The 17,705-nt window shown below is 43.6% G+C and overlaps 1 protein-coding gene across 3 annotated transcripts in view; it reads left to right on the top strand.

Annotated features, from left to right (window-relative positions):
• SYN3 (synapsin III) overlaps positions 1-17,705 on the top strand; it is a 211,938-nt gene that overhangs the window by 168,110 nt on the left and 26,123 nt on the right. For all 3 annotated transcript variants that reach the window (XM_033951194.1, XM_033951193.1, XM_033951195.1), the window contains exon 7: positions 11,068-11,130. In XM_033951194.1, the coding sequence (XP_033807085.1) occupies positions 11,068-11,130 (63 nt within the window). The remainder of the gene's footprint in view (positions 1-11,067; positions 11,131-17,705) is intronic.

Raw genomic sequence — 17,705 nt, 5'->3', positions numbered from 1 at the left:
CATGGTCAATAGGTTGTAGAGTTGTTGGTCAAGTGTTGCAGCTCGAGTGGCTAGGAGGTTGTTGTATAGTTTTTTTCTTTTGACGTTTTTGGTTGGAGGGTGTGTAAATGGTGTGTGGGTTCTCCTATGTCTGATTGAGGTGGATTGAACTAGTCAATTGTTCCAATAGGCTGGGCTGTCTCCGTTTATTGCTTTAAATAGTAGGCAGTAAAATTTGAAGTGTATTCTCGCTTGTATTGGGAGCCAATGTGAGTCATGGTATGCCTCTGTGATGTGGTCGAATTTCTTCAGTGAGTAGATCAGTCTTAGGGCTGTGTTTTGTATTGCTTGTAGTTGTTTTATCATGGTTGCTGTGCATTGGAGATATAGTATGTTGCAGTAGTCTATTAGACCTAGGATTAGGGATTGTACCAAGAGTTGGAATTGTTTTCTGTCGAAGAATTTTCTGACGCCTCAGGTTTCTCATGACTACGAATGATTTTTATTGTTTTGTTGATTTGTGGCTGCATTGTACAGCCTCTGTCTATTAGCATTCCCAGGAGTTTTAAAGTGGATTGGAAGTGATATGTTGTAGAGTTTATGACAAGGTTTGTTATGGTTGGGGTTTTGTTATTTTCGAGTAGGATAAAGTTTGTTTTGTCCGGATTTCGTTTTAGTTTGTGGTCTTTCATCCATGTTGCTATTGTGTCAAGTGTTCTGTGTATCGTGTCTGCCATGGATGGTGCTGGTTGATCGAACGGAAGGAGAATGGTGATGTCATCTGCGTAACTGTAGGAGGTTAGACCTTGTTTGTCTAGGTAGGAGCCGAGGGAGGCAATGTATAGGTTGAAGCGTGTGGGAGAAAGAGGTGATCCTTGGGGTAGACCATGGCTCGGATTTTTCTTTGTTTGTTTTAACTCTGTATGTTCTGGATTGTAGGAATCCTTTAAACCAGGGGTGTCCAACCTGCGGCCCAGTGAAGTATTTTGTGTGGCCCTGGTCGAGGATGATGGAGTGTTTTCCTCTGCTGCCCCTGGGTGTTTACCGTCTTGCCGGCTCCCTCTTCTGTCTTGCTGCAGCGTTTGGGCCCCAGAAAAATTTTTTTTGGCCAATGCGGCCCAAGGAAGCCAAAAGGTTGGACACCCCTGCTTTAAACCATGATAGTACCTTTCCACTGATTCCTATTGAGTCCAATATTTGTAGAAGGACGTTATGGTCTACCGGGTCAATGGCTGCGGAGAGATCTATGTCCTTATGTTCCAAGTTAGTGGAGCTCCCACTGATGCCCTCTCCAGTCCATCCTACACCGAATCACCATATATGGGACACAAACTGTACTAGTCTGTCCAATACCGGCCTTTAGTTCTTTAATTTATACCATTTGTTTTCTAATTAGAGATCCTCTGTATTTCAAGAGAGATAACAGAGAGAAAGAGATTATCAAAAATGCAGAACCTACAAACAGCAACCAAATTTGTGAAGTCATTAACAGATTTGAGCAAAAAAATTGCCTTCCATAACATCTGTCCCCTGGCATTTTCTCCTGTTTGTCTGGTTTCTGTGTCATTTTGACCTTTTTGGAAAGCTCTTCTTGCTGTGGTGAAGGTTTCTAAGGCAGCTGTTGTCTGGCTTCCATCTGATAAACCTCAGCATGGTACAAACAGCAGACATAGAGTGACTTCACACAAGAGATATTCCAAAACAGGGGTGTGGTCACAATCAAATGATCCAGTTGTTTACCTACTCTGGTCTATTTGGATAACCATACATTTCTCAATTTCCACAGAAGAAATGAAAAGGAACAGGAGAACTGAGGTAGAGAAGGGAAGAGACTGAGTGTTTTAAGAATAAAATCCAGTAGGGGTTATATGTGGATGCCTTTAGATATCCACATATCACCTCAGTTGGAAGACTATGATACTTTTTTCCAATCCAATCCAAACCTTAGTCTTGTATATTGAGTCATCCCGACTATGGGGCTCGATCCAGTTCACAAAAAGTTAACTAAAGCAGTGGTTCCCAACCCTGTCTTGGAGGACCACCAGGCCAATCGGGTTTTCAGGCTAGCCCTAATGAATATGCATGAGAGAGTTTTGCATATAATGGAAGTGACAGGCATGCAAATCTGCTCCGTGCATATTCATTAGGGCTAGCCGGAAAACCTGATTGGCCTGGCTGTCCTCCAGGACAGGGTTGGGAACCACTGAACTAAAGGACAAGGAAAGTGAATAATTGGACAAGGAAGTCATCAATTGCAATCCCTTATTTGTCAGTTACAAATTTTCTGAAATATTATCAGAGAAGGAAGGAGTCTAATTTCTGTAAAAAGATTGTTCCAAATTTTTACAAGGGAAAATACCAAAGAGTGACCGATCCTAAAGCTTTGATTCCCCTAATACAGGGGTAGGCAATTCCGGTCCTCGAGAGCCAGAGCCAGAGCCAGGTCAGGTTTTCAGGATATCCACAATAAATATGCATGAGATAGATTTGCATCTCAAGGAGGCAGTGCATGCAAATCCATCTCATATATATTCATTGTGGATATCCTGAAAACCTGACCTGGCTCCGGCTCTCGAGGACCGGAATTGCCTACCCCTGCCCTAATAGAAGGGAGGCTCATTTAAATTTATGAATTCCCCTATGATAAAGGCTCTTGGGAGTTAAATGAGAAAGTAATCAATGGAGAAAAAAATCCCATATAGGATTTAAAATATAATACTGCCACAATACTGACTTGAACTCTCCAATAAATCAGAAGCCAATGCAAGGCTTTCAACAAAGGAGTAACATGATCGTATTTACTCTTACCAAATATTAATTTAGCCGCCATGTGATCAGAGCTACAGGTTGTGGGTTCAAACCCATGCTGCTCCTTGTGACTCTGGGCAAGTTCCTCAATCCCCCAGTACCCCAGGTACATTAGCTAGACTGGGAGCCCACCAGGACAGAGAGGGAAAAACACTTGAGTACCTGAATGTAAACCACTTAGACTATAAGTGGTATATAAATACTAAAAATAAAAAACTGAATTCAATATACATCAACCTGCGTTTATTTCAAGATACTCTGCACATACAATATAAAACAGTAAAACAATTATAGAAATATTCAATAGTGTTTTTAATATGAAACCAAAAAGGATTGATGCATAGATTTTCACAGCCCTTGAATGGGTGCTTGGTGGAAACCCCTTTGAGTTACTTAGGATAAGTGTCTCCAAACTATGCCCAGTGAGATGCTGTAGTTACAGTAGATAAAGATCCTAAGAACATAAGAATAGCCTTCCTGGGTCAGGCCAATGGTTCATCAAGCCCAGTAGTCCGTTCTCACGGTGGCCAATCCAGGTCACTAGTACCTGGCAAAAACCCAAAAAGTAGTAGCATTCCATACAGAATCCCAAGGAATAGCAAGATTTCGGAATCCCAAGGAATAGCAAGATTCCGGAATCCCAAAGAATAGCAACGTTCCATACACAATCCCAAGGAATAGCCAGATTCCGGAATCCCAAGGAATAGCAAGATTCCGGAATCCCAAAGAATAGCAACGTTCCATACAGAATCCCAAAGAATAGCAAGATTCCGGAATCCCAAAGAATAGCAACGTTCCATACAGAATCCCAAGGAATAGCCAGATTCCGGAATCCCAAGGAATAGCAAGATTCCGGAATCCCAAAGAATAGCAACGTTCCATACAGAATCCCAAAGAATAGCAAGATTCCGGAATCCCAAAGAATAGCAACATTCCATACAGAATCCCAAAGAATAGCAAGATTCCGGAATCCCAAAGAATAGCAACGTTCCATACAGAATCCCAAAGAATAGCAAGATTCCGGAATCCCAAAGAATAGCAACGTTCCATACAGAATCCCAAGGAATAGCCAGATTCCGGAATCCCAAAGAGTAGCAACGTTCCATGCTTCCGATCCAGGGCAAGCAGAGGCTTCCCCCATATCTTAATAACAGACTATGGACTTTTCCTCCAGGAAATTGTTCAAACCCTGCTTACATTAGATCACGTGTTGATTTTGTACATGTGTAAATGGCCATATAATTTTATAAAAGCCCTTTTCTGCATGTGAAACGGGTTTAGGTGTGGAAAAAGCTTTATAAAGTCTCCTCTGTGTGTCTCCAAGCTGAAACCTCACAGGTTATGTACCTGATCTGAGTGCTGTAAGCTAACAAACCTCTGATTTGATTTATGTGTAATACCTGGGCAGTAGAAACACAAACAACGGCATGACAATACCACATCTGAAGGGTTCGATGAGCCCCAGTCCTTCAACAGGTTCCAGTAGGGTGCAATTACCGAGTTACAGAAACCGTAAATGTCTCTGAGTCTATAAAAGGAATTCTTATTCTCTTTCATAGTTTTATGGTTTTGAAGGGCTAATTTTAATTCTGTCACATGTTCAGTGGGGAATAAAAAGAACCTGCTTCTCAAAAATAAATATTCCCTTCTATTTGTTTTCCTGTTTCTCTATATACTTCCAAGAAGGGATACTGCCATAGAAACCTTGGATGAAAGTTGAACTAAACTAGGCTGAGGTTCAGTATTTCAGACCAAAATGACTTTCACAGTAAAGGGTGTCCACACACCATTCAGAGACACCTTATGAAAAGTCAAGCCAGGTCCTCTTCTGCTTTGTATCAGCTTCATTTCTTGATTAGAATCAGTCTTTGGTCCTCATCAGAGAGCAGTGGATTTACAAGCAGGAGGAAAACAGACTGACCTGAATGCCTGAAGTCATAATGCCGTTGTACAGGGCCATGGTGAGACCTCATCTGGAGTACTGTGTGCAATTCTGGAGGCCACATTACAATAAAGATGTGCGCAGAATTGAATCGGTTCAGCGGACGGCCACCAGGATGATCTCGGGGCTCAAGGGTCTCTCGTATGAAGAGAGACTGAACAAATTGCAGCTCTACACTCTCGAAGAACATAGGGAGAGGGGAGACATGATCGAAACATTTAAGTACCTCACGGGACGTATCGAAGTGGAAGATGATATTTTCTTTCTCAAGGGGACCCTCGGCCACAAGAGGGCACCCGCTCAAACTCAGGGGCGGAAAATTTCATGGCGACACCAGAAAGTATTTCTTCACAGAGAGAGTGGTTGATCATTGGAACAAGCTTCCAGTGCAGGTGATCGAGGCAGACAGCGTGCCAGACTTTAAGAAGAAATGGGATACCCATGTGGGATCCCTACGAGGGTCAAGATAAGGAAATTGGGTCATTAGGGCATAGACAGGGGGTGGGTAAGCAGAGTGGGCAGACTTGATGGGCTGTAGCCCTTTTCTGCCGTCATCTTCTATGTTTCTATGATGGGTCATTTGGCCTTTATCTGCCATCATGTTTCTATAATCAGAAAGTTCTATGACATCACAATGCAGGTGTAAAGAGCCTTAGCCTATAGGAAGAGGAGATGCAAATGTTAAGAGCCTTAGCCAATAGGGAGAGGAGGAGAGAGTGGCTGCTGCAGACACCAGAAAGTATTTCTTCACAGAGAGAGTGGTTGATCATTGGAACAAGCTTCCAGTGCAGTTGATCGAGGCAGACAGCGTGCCAGACTTTAAGAATAAATGGGATACCCATGTGGGATCCCTACGAGGGTCAAGATAAGGAAATTGGGTCATTAGGGCATAGACAGGGGGTGGGGAAGCAGAGTGGGCAGACTTGATGGGCTGTAGCCCTTTTCTGCCATCATCTTCTATGTTTCTATGTTTCTAAAGCTCTGTATTAGAGAATGACATGGGGACAAATTTGTCCCCGTCCCTGCAGGAACTCAATTTCCCCATCCTGTGCCTGTGAGATTTGTCCCTGCCCCATTCATGTAAGCTCTGTCTTATCCGCACAAGCCTCAAACACTTATGATTTTAAAGTGTTTGAGGCTTGTGCAGATGAGGACAGAGCTTGCAGGAATGGGGTGGGGGGACGGGAAAAGAACTCGCCGGGACAGGACAGGAAAATGAGTTTCTGCGGGGATGGGGAAAAATTTGTCCCCGTGTCATTCTCTACTTGGGAGAACAGTATAGAAAATTGACTAAATAAATAGTGTGACAAGTTTCAGCCTCTGATAAGCAGAGCTGGTATTGTGACATCATAATGCCTCATCTACCAATAAGAGCCAACTTCTTCAGTGATGTCACAAAGGCTTGATTGTCCTACATTTGGCTCACTTTCTAGAATGGTGCAGTGTAGAGCAGTGTTCTTCAACCTTTTTACACCTATGGACTGGCAGAAATAAAATAATTATTTTGTGGACCGGCATCAGTCTGCGGACCGGCAGTTGAAAAACACTGGGCTAAGTTGTGGGCCAGACCCCGCCCATCTCTACCCAGTCTCCACCCCAGATCCTGCCTCCATAATAGTACTAATTGTAAACTATATTTTCCATTCATTCTTCATAGATACACACAATATAATCTTATTAACAACACATAAAGGTTAACCACAAAATTAAACTACACAAAGCACACTGACAGCAGATGTAAATTCTCAAAACTGACATAATTCAATCACTAAATTCAAAAATAAAATCATTCCCCCTACCTTTGTTGTCTCCCTCCTTCCATGCTATGCCTTACCTTCTGGCCTGCTCCCGCCTGGCCATTTTATGCTGCCCCCGGTGTAATCTTCAGGCCGGCTTCTTCTTCCTCACTGATGCAGTGCACAAAGCTGTGGGCAGTGGCTCCTTGCGCATCCCGCGCCTCATCTGGAAGCCAAGGCTTCCGGACCAGACGCAGGACACGCATAGGAGCCACTGCCCGTGGCTTTGTGCACTGAATCAGTGAGGAAGAGGAAGCTGGCTCAAAGATAACGCCGCATCGATCACACTGTGGACTGGCGGTTGAAGAACACTGTTTTGGGCCTGATGCACGTGCCGGCCCTGTGGACCGGCAGGAAATTTCTATAGACCGGCACTGGTCCACGGACCGGTGGTTGAAGAACACTGGTGTAGAGAATGGCACAGGGACAAATTTATCCCCATCTCCGAAGGAACTCAATTTCCCTTAACACTTATGATTTTAAAGTATTGAAGGCTTGTGCTGATGAGGACAGAACTTGCAGAGTCAGGAAAATAACTGATCGGGAAAATGAGTTCCCCACGGGGACAGGGAAAAATTTGTCCCTGTGTCATTGTATCTCACCTTTCAGCAGCACTGCCCTCAGTGTGAAGCCCTCTGAAGTCTTGTCCCCAAATCATATTTAGAAATATTTGTGCATGTTTCTACTTCTTCGTCGTCCCCTTGATATTGCTGGAAAACAACTTGCAATAGAGTGAAAGGTCAGTTATCTTGGCAAAACGTGCCTCTCGCAGAGTTTCAGTGAATTGATCTTACTGTTACATAAAGATAACGTGGCCTCTCAGTTCCAGCAGGGTTTGGTCTGTGGAAACTTGCTTCACTTGGCAGAGTAATGTCCCATTGGATGGCTTTCCAGCCCTTCTCACACCACACAAGAGGCAGGAGGAGGTTTGATAACTGTGACAATGTAATAAATTGTAGGTAGGGACAGAGACAAGTATGGAAACAAATAGCAGCTGAATTTTGTACCTGTTTGCTTGCTTTTTTCCTGTCCTCTTTGGTGCAATGTCCAAGTGAGTGATGACTTTTGCATTAATCCAGGCAGCAGAAGCCATCTCTGCTGTCTCTCTCAATCCAGTATGGAATTTTAAACTGGTTATATCATCAGTATTATCATTTGGCCTCTTCCTAGCTTCCTCTAGAGCAGCGTCTCGCAAACTTTTCCGAGCCACAGCGCACTAGACTCAGGGCTGCGGCTGGAGGGGGGTCCGCAGAGGCGCAGATGTCGATGTGATGACATCACGTGCATGTGTGATGTCATCATGCCGATGCCCGCGCATGCGCGGAGGCTCTCCAGACGGGGCCCTGAGCTTGTTAACCCTAAAATGACTACGCCAGTGGGGAGCTAGGAAGAGCAGGAGAGGCGCCAGTGCCGGCTGGCTTGCCTACACGACATGCCTCTCGCAGCACACCCAGAATCTCACTGTGACACACTACTGTGCTCTGGATCAACAGGAGCTTCCTCCGCTACATCATCCGAATTTCCCTGTTCCCCTTCTTCTATTATCTCTTGCTCTTCAGCTGGTGAGGGGGTTTCTTTTTCCACTCTTCATTTTCTGCTTTTCTTCCTGTAGTTCTGGTTTGGTCTCAGGGAGGTCGACTGGTCCAATCTGATGAGGTCCAACACTCTCAACTTTCTCTTTGACCTTCTATAAACTCCCCAACCCCTCTATGTCCTGTCTATCTGTCCATATTAGACTGTAAGCTCTTCTGAGAAGGGTCCTTCCATTACGTGTTAACTGTACAGCTCTTTCAAAGCTATAGAAATGATAGAATATCTGACCTTAACTTAGCCAGCAGCAGTAAATGTTTAAAAGAAAACCACTAAGTGCTGGCAGCTAAATATGGATCTGTTTGAGAAAAATGCTCAATACTTACATAGAAATGTCCTGGGGGAAAAACAAAGGTAGGGCTCTAGTTAGTGCCATTCCGTTTATCTTAGGGACCATCCTCAAATGCAAAATTTTTATTTTAAAATGGGGTCCAATATTCAATGACTTGAAGAGTTATGGTCATAAATTGGCCTCTGAGAATTTACTAGGGCTATGGGTAAATTAAGCTCTTAATTAAATTTAGGCAAGTAGAAAGCAGGTGGCAACTGGGGTACAGTGTAGGGATGCCATTCTGAAACAGGGCGAGATCGGCACACTGATTCCACCGCCCCTGTGAAAGAATTATGAATTATTCCCATTCCCTGTCCCCTCATTAAGGAAGGAAAGTGTTAGCACTTTGTGACAGAATGCTGAGGCATTCCCCCCTCCTTGTTTGTCACAAGACCCCTGTCGCATATTAACCCTTATCTTAATCAAGCAGTCCTTATTTGGAAAGGACATCAGCTGACAGGCATTGAGGACGTGCAAAGACTCAGGTGCTGTCCACGTGTTAATCAGGCCCTTGTCGAAGTGCTGAGTTGGAGGATGATCACGAGGTAAAGGGAGGGTGATCATGATGTATAAGCATGTATCTTTCTTTGTACCCACCAATCATGAGCTGTGTAAACGAAGGAGTTACTATGATGTCATTAGTTTAGAAGCATAATAAAAAGGGACTCGGAGCTAGCCCCTGGCAACGCCTCCTCCCGACTCTAAGACTGCGTGTGTGTGTTTCCTTTGTGGCATTCCTATAGGGGGGGGGGTTAGGAACCTAGCAGTGATTTTCAGCACTGTGCCAATAAGTAGGCAAACGAATGACCATTTTTAAGCTCCTAATTTAAGTTGACTTTTTTAGTTGAAAAGTTATGCTGAACCTAAGAATAGCCTTACTGGGTCAGACCAATGGTCATCTAGCCTGGTGGTTCCCATCCCTGTCCTGAGAACCACCAGCCAGTCAGGTTTTCAGGATAGCTCTAATGAATATGCATGGAGTAGATTTGCAAATTTCTCTCATGCATATTCATTAGGGATATCCTGAAAACCCGACTGGCTGGTGGTCAGGTTGGGAACCACTAGCCCAGTATCCCGTCTTTACGGTGGCCAATTCAGGCCACAAGTACCTGGCAACATTCCAGAATCTGGAAGAGAAGCAAGATTCTGGAATCCTAAATAGTAGCAACATTCCAAGCAGTGGCTTCCCCCATGTCTGTCTCAACAGCAGACTATGGACTTTTCCTCCAGGAACTTGTCCAAACCTTTTTTAAATCCAGCTATTTAGAAGCCTAAATTCAGGAACTCTGGATTTTTTGAATATCGGGCTCTTGGTTTTTCTGCTTGCTCTACTCAACTTTGGGTGAATATCTTCATAAAGGGGGTTAATAAAAACCCAATAAATAAATACATTTGGAAGAGAACTGCTGATTGGGACTACTGGGTGTACTGCCAAGGTTATATATTGTGATTTATCTTTTAGCTTAGTCTTCTTGATCCTTGAAGAATGTTTGGGTGATGTATTTGCCTGTGTGTTTACATATAGATCTATATATATACAGTAAAACCTTGGATTGCCAGTAACTTGGTTTGCAAGTGTTTTGCAAGACAAGCAAAACATTTGATTACATTTTAACTTGATATACAAGCAATGTCTTGCAATACAAGTACATACAGTATACACACATCACAACTGAGCCAATTGTTCTCTGATGCTGCGGGAGTGTAGTGACTGTTCTAAATGAGCGAGGTCTTGCAATACGAGTACATACAGTATACACGCGTCACATCGTCACAACTGAGCTGATGGTTCGTGTAGTAATTGTTCTAAACGAGCGAGGTCTTCCAATACGAGTACATACAGTATACATGCGTCACATCATCACAACTGAGCCGATGGTTCTTCTCTCTCTGACGCTGCGGGAGTGTAGTGACTGTTCTAAACGAGTGAGGTCTTCCAATACGAGTACATACAGAATACACGCGTCACATCATCACAACTGAGCTGATGGTTCGTGTAGTGATTGTTCTAAACGAGCGAGGTCTTCCAATACGAGTACATACAGTATACACGCATCATATCATCACAAGTGAGCCAATGGTTCTTCTCTCTCTGATGCTGCGGGAGTGTAGTGACTGTTCTAAACGAGCGAGGTCTTGCAATACGAGTACATACAGAATACACGTGTCACATCGTCACAACTGAGCCGATGGTTCTTCTCTCTCTGACGCTGCGGGAGTGTAGTGACTGTTCTAAACGAGCGAGGTCTTCCAATACGAGTACATACAGAATACACGTGTCACATCATCACAACTGAGCCGATGGTTCGTGTAGTGACTGTTTCTAAATGAGCGAGGTCTTGTAATACAAATACGTATAGTATTTTGTATTAAAGGTTTTGGGTTGTGGAACGAATCATCTGAGTTTCCATTATTTCTTTGATATACAAGTGCTTTGGATTACAAGCATGGTTTCAGAACGAATTATGCTCGCAAACCAAGGTTTGGCTGCATTTGGATTTTATGTGATTAGTGAAGAGCAGTTCATCGAATCTAATAAGTCTGAACAAATGCTTTTGAATGTATCGTATTGCACCCTCCTGATCCTGTGTGCCATGTGAATTCTCCCTTGTGTCTTTCAGCTTACAACTCCCAACTTCCCCGTGGTGGTCAAGCTTGGACATGCTCATGCTGGCATGGGAAAGGTAGGACGGTTTTCTCAGAATTTCTGCCTACTTAAACCCCGGTCTAATGATCTGCACAATTTTGAAATTTGGGAGCCTGGTGATTATCCAGTTGAACCTCTCTCATTAACAGAACTCTATTTCCTTGCCAAAGAAGGAATTCACATGAATGACCTTTTCTAGTATGGGCTGAGATTTGGTGGTGCATATTTCTCTGGTGGGTGTAGGGGTGGAGTTTGCACAGCGTGGGCATACATTCTTGGACATTCTCATTTGCACACGGTGCAGGAGAAGCATATTTTATATCAGCTATAGGACTGAAGTGCTCAGGTCTAGCTTTACAGATGTTTTTCACCAGCCACACTAGTATCCCTTGAGTGGAGTTAGAGCCGCTGCCTCAGCACCCTGAGGTTGTGAGTTCAATTCCCACTGCTGCTCCTTGTGACTCTGAGCAAGTCACTTAATAGTTCATTGGCCAAGAACCTGTCTAAAATATGTGAACCACGTTGATTATAACCACACAGAAAAAAGCTGTATAGCAAGTTCTTTACCATCAAGCTATTGTGACATCATTAACGAGATTGGCTCTTATTAGCGGCATTATGACATCACAATCTTAGCTCTGGTTACCAGAGACTGAAACTCTTCACATTAAGGGGGGAAATTAGCAACCTAGGCCACGGGGAGTGGCCTAGTGGTTAGAGCAAATGCCTTACCACCCTCAGGTTGTGAGTTCAATTCCCCCTGCTGCTCATGTGACTCTGGGCAAGCCACTTAACACTTCATCACCCCAGGTACAAAATAAGTACCAGCCTAAAATATGTAACCCGCTTTGATTGTAACCATATACAGAAAAAGCAGCATATCAAGTCCCATCCCCCTTAATAGTAGGCATAACCTCATATCTTAGACTAGGGCTAGGCAATTCTGGTCCTCAAGAGCCACAGGCAGGTCAGGTTTTCAGGATGTCCACAATAAATATGCATGAGATAGATTTGCATCTCAGGGAGGTAGTGCATGCAAATCCATCTCATACATATTCATTGTGGAGATCCTGAAAACCTGACCTGACTGTGGCTCTCGTGGACCGGAATTGCCTGCCACTGTCCTAGACACATAAAACTACTCAAAATGCTAAGGCACAAATGTGCAGCCACTCTGTGCACATGCGCTAAGTATTTTATAATATATGTTGGTACACCGCAGCGGTGCCTGTGTTCTTCCCAACCTCTGTCCCCAGGAATGCCTGTAAAGTAGATGAACTCTTTCCACATCCATACTTTAAACCAGGGTTCCCAACCCTGTCCTGGAGGACCACCAGCCAGTCGGGTTTTTGGGATAGCCCTAATGAATATGCATGAGAGAGATTTGCATACAATGGAGGTGAACGGCATGCAAATCTGCTCCATGCATATTCATTATCTTGAAAACCCGACTGGCTGGTGGTCCTCCAGGACAGGGTTGGGAACCACTGCTTTAAACATCACACAATATTTAAGCTCTGGAAAGCGTTGCCAGAGGTTGTGGTAAAAGCGGATAGCGTAGCTGGTTTTAAGAAAGGTTTGGACAAATTCCTGGAGGAAAAGTCTGTGAGTCTGTTATTAAGACATGGGGGAAGCCACTGCTTGCCCTGGATCGGTAGCATGGAATGTTGCTACTCTTTGGGATTCCGGAATCTGGCTATTCCTTGGGATTCTGTATGAAACGTTGCTACTCTTTTGGGGTTTTGACCAGGTACTAGGGACCTAGATTGGCCACTGTGAGAACAGGCTATTGGGCTTGATGGACCATTGGTCTGTCCCAGTAAGGCTCTTCTTATGTTCTTAATTTTGTAACAGCCATTTTTGCCTGTGAAATAGGTTTTACACGTAGGAGAACTTCATAAAAATGACCCCATATGCCAATCCATAATTACACAGCGTTTGTCAGTAGAGAGGGAGCAATCAGCCAACCCAGCCTGTGCCACTGATTCTAACTAAACTTCTCAGCGTAAGCCCACAGCCTAGCTATGCCCTTCTCGACTGGCTTATCCAAGGCCACTCTACCACTTTCTATCCTTGGTCCGGCAGACATTCTTGACAGATAAGCAAATAACTTCCTTAGATAAGTTATCCAGTTCCCTGGGTCTTTTCCCTCCCCTCTCAGCCCTCCCTGTTCTTCCCAATGCCCCCTCCCTCCATACACATTGTCTTAAGTATCTTGTCTACCCTCCTTCCTCTGAACTCCCTTTGCTCCAGCCATAGTTCAGAGTAACATTCTTTAAATCCATTCCATCTTTACAGAATCCATAAAATATTTGATCTAATGCTTATTTCTTGCAGCAAAGTGGTTGTTGAAGAACGCAGTCCCTTACTATTTGCGATATCTTACAAATTTATGGGCTCGGTGTAGGAATAATACAGTAATGGGCATGTTTCAACAGTGAAGGAGAACCGCCATGGTACCTTACTGCAGAGCAGAAACAGGATGGGCTGTGCCAGGGATGGAGGCAAGGGGGTCCTCTCCATGCCAGAACATGAGTCTGGGCCTGTTTGGATCTGTCCTGTCACAATCGCTTCCAGAAAATGAAAATCAGAAAAAGGACAATTCTTCCTTCTTCCGTTCTCTGTCATGGGTTTATAGTCACTCTCTAGTAGACATCTCTAATTAATCCAGATATGTGGAAGAGATGCTTAAATTATTTTTTTTTTTCAGGCATCACATCTTTTGTTATTTTCTGCAGTCCTTAAACACTGTGATGCTCCTCTGGTTTTAAAGTGAAGTGCAAAGTGTGGAACCTGTCGGCCCTCACCATTGACGAGGGTGGGCGTCTCTCGTATCCTTTCACCATCTCTCTTCCTGCCCTCTTGGCACATTAGGGTGAAAAGAAACCTTGTGAAAGTATGTTACCCTGGCTGTGTTGCAGTCATCAGATATTTGACCGATCCAAACGGAACCTTTTACAAATCCGCGGTAGGCCCCAATGCATTCTTATCAGAGCAAAAATGGCACACTGTGGAATGCGCCGAGGCGTCCTGTGGCCATTTCAGAAGGTGCACACCCAATCCATGTGTAAAAAAATGAAATGGTAGTTTTTTGTCACGGGGAGGACTTTGTTCTGAACCACTCTTCTGCAGCCTCATGTGATGAAACCCCTTTTCGTTCCTGCCTGAGATTCTCAAAATAAAAAGGGAATCCGGAGAACAGAAGCAGGCTGGGGCATCAGGAGATTCTTCCGTAGAGCTCTCGACTGTTAGGGCAAGGGTTGTCCTCTGAGCCCTCTCCTTTTCCTTCAGGATCAGTAGCAACTCAACAGTCTTATGTTCCTGGCTCTTTGATATTCAATTATAATGGGTTGCTGGTTTTAATTTAAGACCAGACAAAACAATCAACCTGAATTTATTAATAATCTTCTTACCCCTTATAATCCTTCTAAGATCAACAGTTAATAACCTTTTCACTATACCGTCACTGAAGTTTATATATAGAATGAGATCCACCATCTTCTCTGTCACCGCCCCCTCTCTTTGGACTAGTATTCCAAATTATTTACGCGAAGAATCAAATCTTAATAACTTTAAGATGAAGCTAAAGACATTTCTCTTCCTTGATGCCTTCAAGACCTAACTGTCCTTTTAAGGGCAATTGAGTTCAACGTTATTTATAGCAGCCCCGCCCACTGTTTTTTTCCTTAATTGTTCTCTTTTACTTTGACTATTGTAGTTCTTGCCTTTTACCTTTTGTTCCTGTTTGTCTTTGTTTTTAAAAGTTACAGTTCGGTGACGTAATGTCAGCTTAAACTTGTATTTTGTTTAAAGCTTGCTTTCTGTTTTTACGAATTTGTACACCGCCTAGAAGGCTGATTGGGCGGTATAAGAAATTTTAAATAGATTTGAAACTTGAAAGCACAGTGTGTGTCTTTGAGAGTGAATATGTACACCAGTTTCTCCTCCATTTTGAGGTCTCCTCGTACTGTTTTCTCACTGGTAAGGAGCGCCCTGCCAACTCTGGAAAGCCCTAAATACGGAAAGGAGGGACAGGGGTAATATGATTCAGACGTTCAAATACTTGAAAGGTATTTACGTAGAACAAAATCTTTTCCAGAGAAAGGAAAATGGTAAAACCAGAGGGCATAATTTGAGGTTGAGGGATGGTAGACTCAAGAGTAATGTTAGGAAATTCTTCTTTACGGAGAGGGTGGTTGATGCGTGGAATGCGCTCCTGAGGGAGGTGGTGGAGAGGAAAACGGTGACAGAGTTCAAACAAGCGTGGGACAAACACAGAGGATCTTGAATCAGAAAATAATGGGTATACATTGAAGGAACTAAGGCCAATACTGGGCAGACTTGCATGGTCTGTGTTCCTTATATGGCCATTCAGTTGAGGATGGGCTGGGGAGGGTTTCGATGGCTAGGGCTGAAGTGAAGTTTGACGGAGACTCCAGTAGATAGAACCTAAGCACAGTACCGGGCAGAGCTTTGGGTTTCTGACCCCGAAATATCTAAGAAAAAAGACGATTTAAATTAAATCAGTTTCTAGAAGAAGGTACGGTGTAGCAGACTGGATGGACCATTCGGGTCTTTATCTGTGTTACTATGTAAGTACTGGGTAGCATAAAAAGGTTAGGAGCTACTAGGGGTCCAAGCTGAAGAAGGGTCCCTGCTGAGACCTGCCAATGTGCAGGCCTTAGGATGGCATTCATAGCAGTAGCACAAGTTCTGCCCAGTCAAGGAGGCAACCCAGTTGCATCACCCACATCTTCTGAGGTAGACCAGCCCACTCTGAAAACCACTTGGAGCCCCTAGTTTGAACTTCTGTCATTAACTCAGAAATGCACTGATTTCCTCAGATGGGGAACTGGATGCTGTAAGAATCCAAATGCTCCAAAAACAGCAATGCGAGCCGAGCAGATACTCCACCCATCAAGGCGAGTCCATCCAAAAGAATGTGTCTAGTGGTTTATGTTACAAGCACACAATGTTTTCTTCTTAGCAAGTTATGTAACGTGATTTATCCAACCAAAGTCGAAGCAATTCTTCCAGAAGAATAACTGTTTGCGCCCTCTAGCAGAGATGATTAGATAATGCAGCCAGAGATATTCAAATTTCTGTTCCGGGAAGGAAGTGTAAGAAACCCATGAGATGTCTAAATGCCTGTTTGAAGGCAACACATGGGGAGCCAGGACTCGATACCTGTTTGGGGCATGAATTGGTCTTTGATGGAGGACAATTTTCTTTGTGGAGCAGATAGACAGCCTGGGTATTATTTAAGATTCGGCAGGAAGATGTATGGGCTTTTCTCTAGAGCTAAATGTTGTGAAATATTCCTTTTTGATTGAAATGTCGTTGTGAGATTTTATATTTGAAATGGTAGAAGAGGGAGGGATGTAGTAGGCTTACTTGTAGCAGTTTGTATTGTGAAGATTACGTGAACTATTCCGTGTCTGTTTTATGGTAATCCGCCTAGGTTGTAGGCAAAGGCATTTTTAAAATAAATAAATTAAATACCATCTGGAAGTAAAGTAAGCAAGGCCATTGCAAGGCCACCAGATTTTCCAACTTCTTGGAATCTATGACACCTCTTTTACTTCAGGGATGGCAACCAGCAATCAGTTGGATATGGATAGATCACATACAGGCCATTTTAGGCTGAATTTACAAACAAATTTGATTTTAGTTTGATTTCCTACAGGAAAACAACTCATAAAATCATCATCCTCTCCCCCACCCATCATATAATTTCAACTACAGACAGGCGTCCTCTAGATCAGTGGTTCCCAACCCAGTCCTGGAGGACCACCAGCCATTCAGGTTTTCAAGATAATGAATATGCATGGAGCAGATTTGCATGCCTTTCACCTCCATTGTATGCAAATCTCTCTCATGCATATTCATGAGGGCTATCCCAAAAACCTGACTGGCTGGTGGTCCTCCAGGACAGGGCTGGGAACCACTGCTCTAGATCGCATCTTTCACTTGGTTCAGGAGCCTTTAGACCATCCCATTTCTCTGTTTCCAGTAGGGATAAAGGTCAGTCAATCTGGTTATAATCTCAGGGAGGTCAAAGCACCCCACTCACCCACCCCCTACCCTTTAACAGGGAAAAAAGGGATGTACGGTAAGATTTAATCATGTCAACTAAAAAGAAATTCAGAAAAGGGGTTATAGAATAAGTAGAAAGCTACTTTGGTATGCCGAAATTTAATGCGGCTGGTGTAAGTTGTCACAACTAAGTGCACCACGCAACGCCTGCTGCCAGCTCGTGTACGCCAGTTGTGGAATAATGCCCAGTACTTAACGCATCTAACTTTTTTAATAGGCGCTAATCCTGTATATAAGTACTAGCATCCTTTAGCATTGACATAAGCTTATCGAATTGCCCTTCAAGGGTTTAATTAGTTTAGTTCAGGACTTAGCCAGTTAAACCTTTCCTTTTAGTTGGGTTACTTTTCTACTGACTGGTTAAATTTAACTCCTAAAGTCAGAAAATGGGAAACACTTGTTGGAAAAGGGGCAGCTCCAGGGACTCCCTGAGGTCGAGCTTTGACTCAGGGCTACATTCTCAAAACTTTGCGGTAGAAAATGATGGGCTGCTGTCGCAGCCGTTATTTGTAGCGA

Source organism: Geotrypetes seraphini, chromosome 7 (genome assembly GCF_902459505.1).
Source record: "Geotrypetes seraphini chromosome 7, aGeoSer1.1, whole genome shotgun sequence".
In the NCBI taxonomy this organism is placed as follows: Eukaryota; Metazoa; Chordata; class Amphibia; order Gymnophiona; family Dermophiidae; genus Geotrypetes; species Geotrypetes seraphini.
The sequence above is the reverse complement of the archived record's forward strand: the minus strand, read 5'-3'. Positions and strand labels throughout refer to the sequence as shown.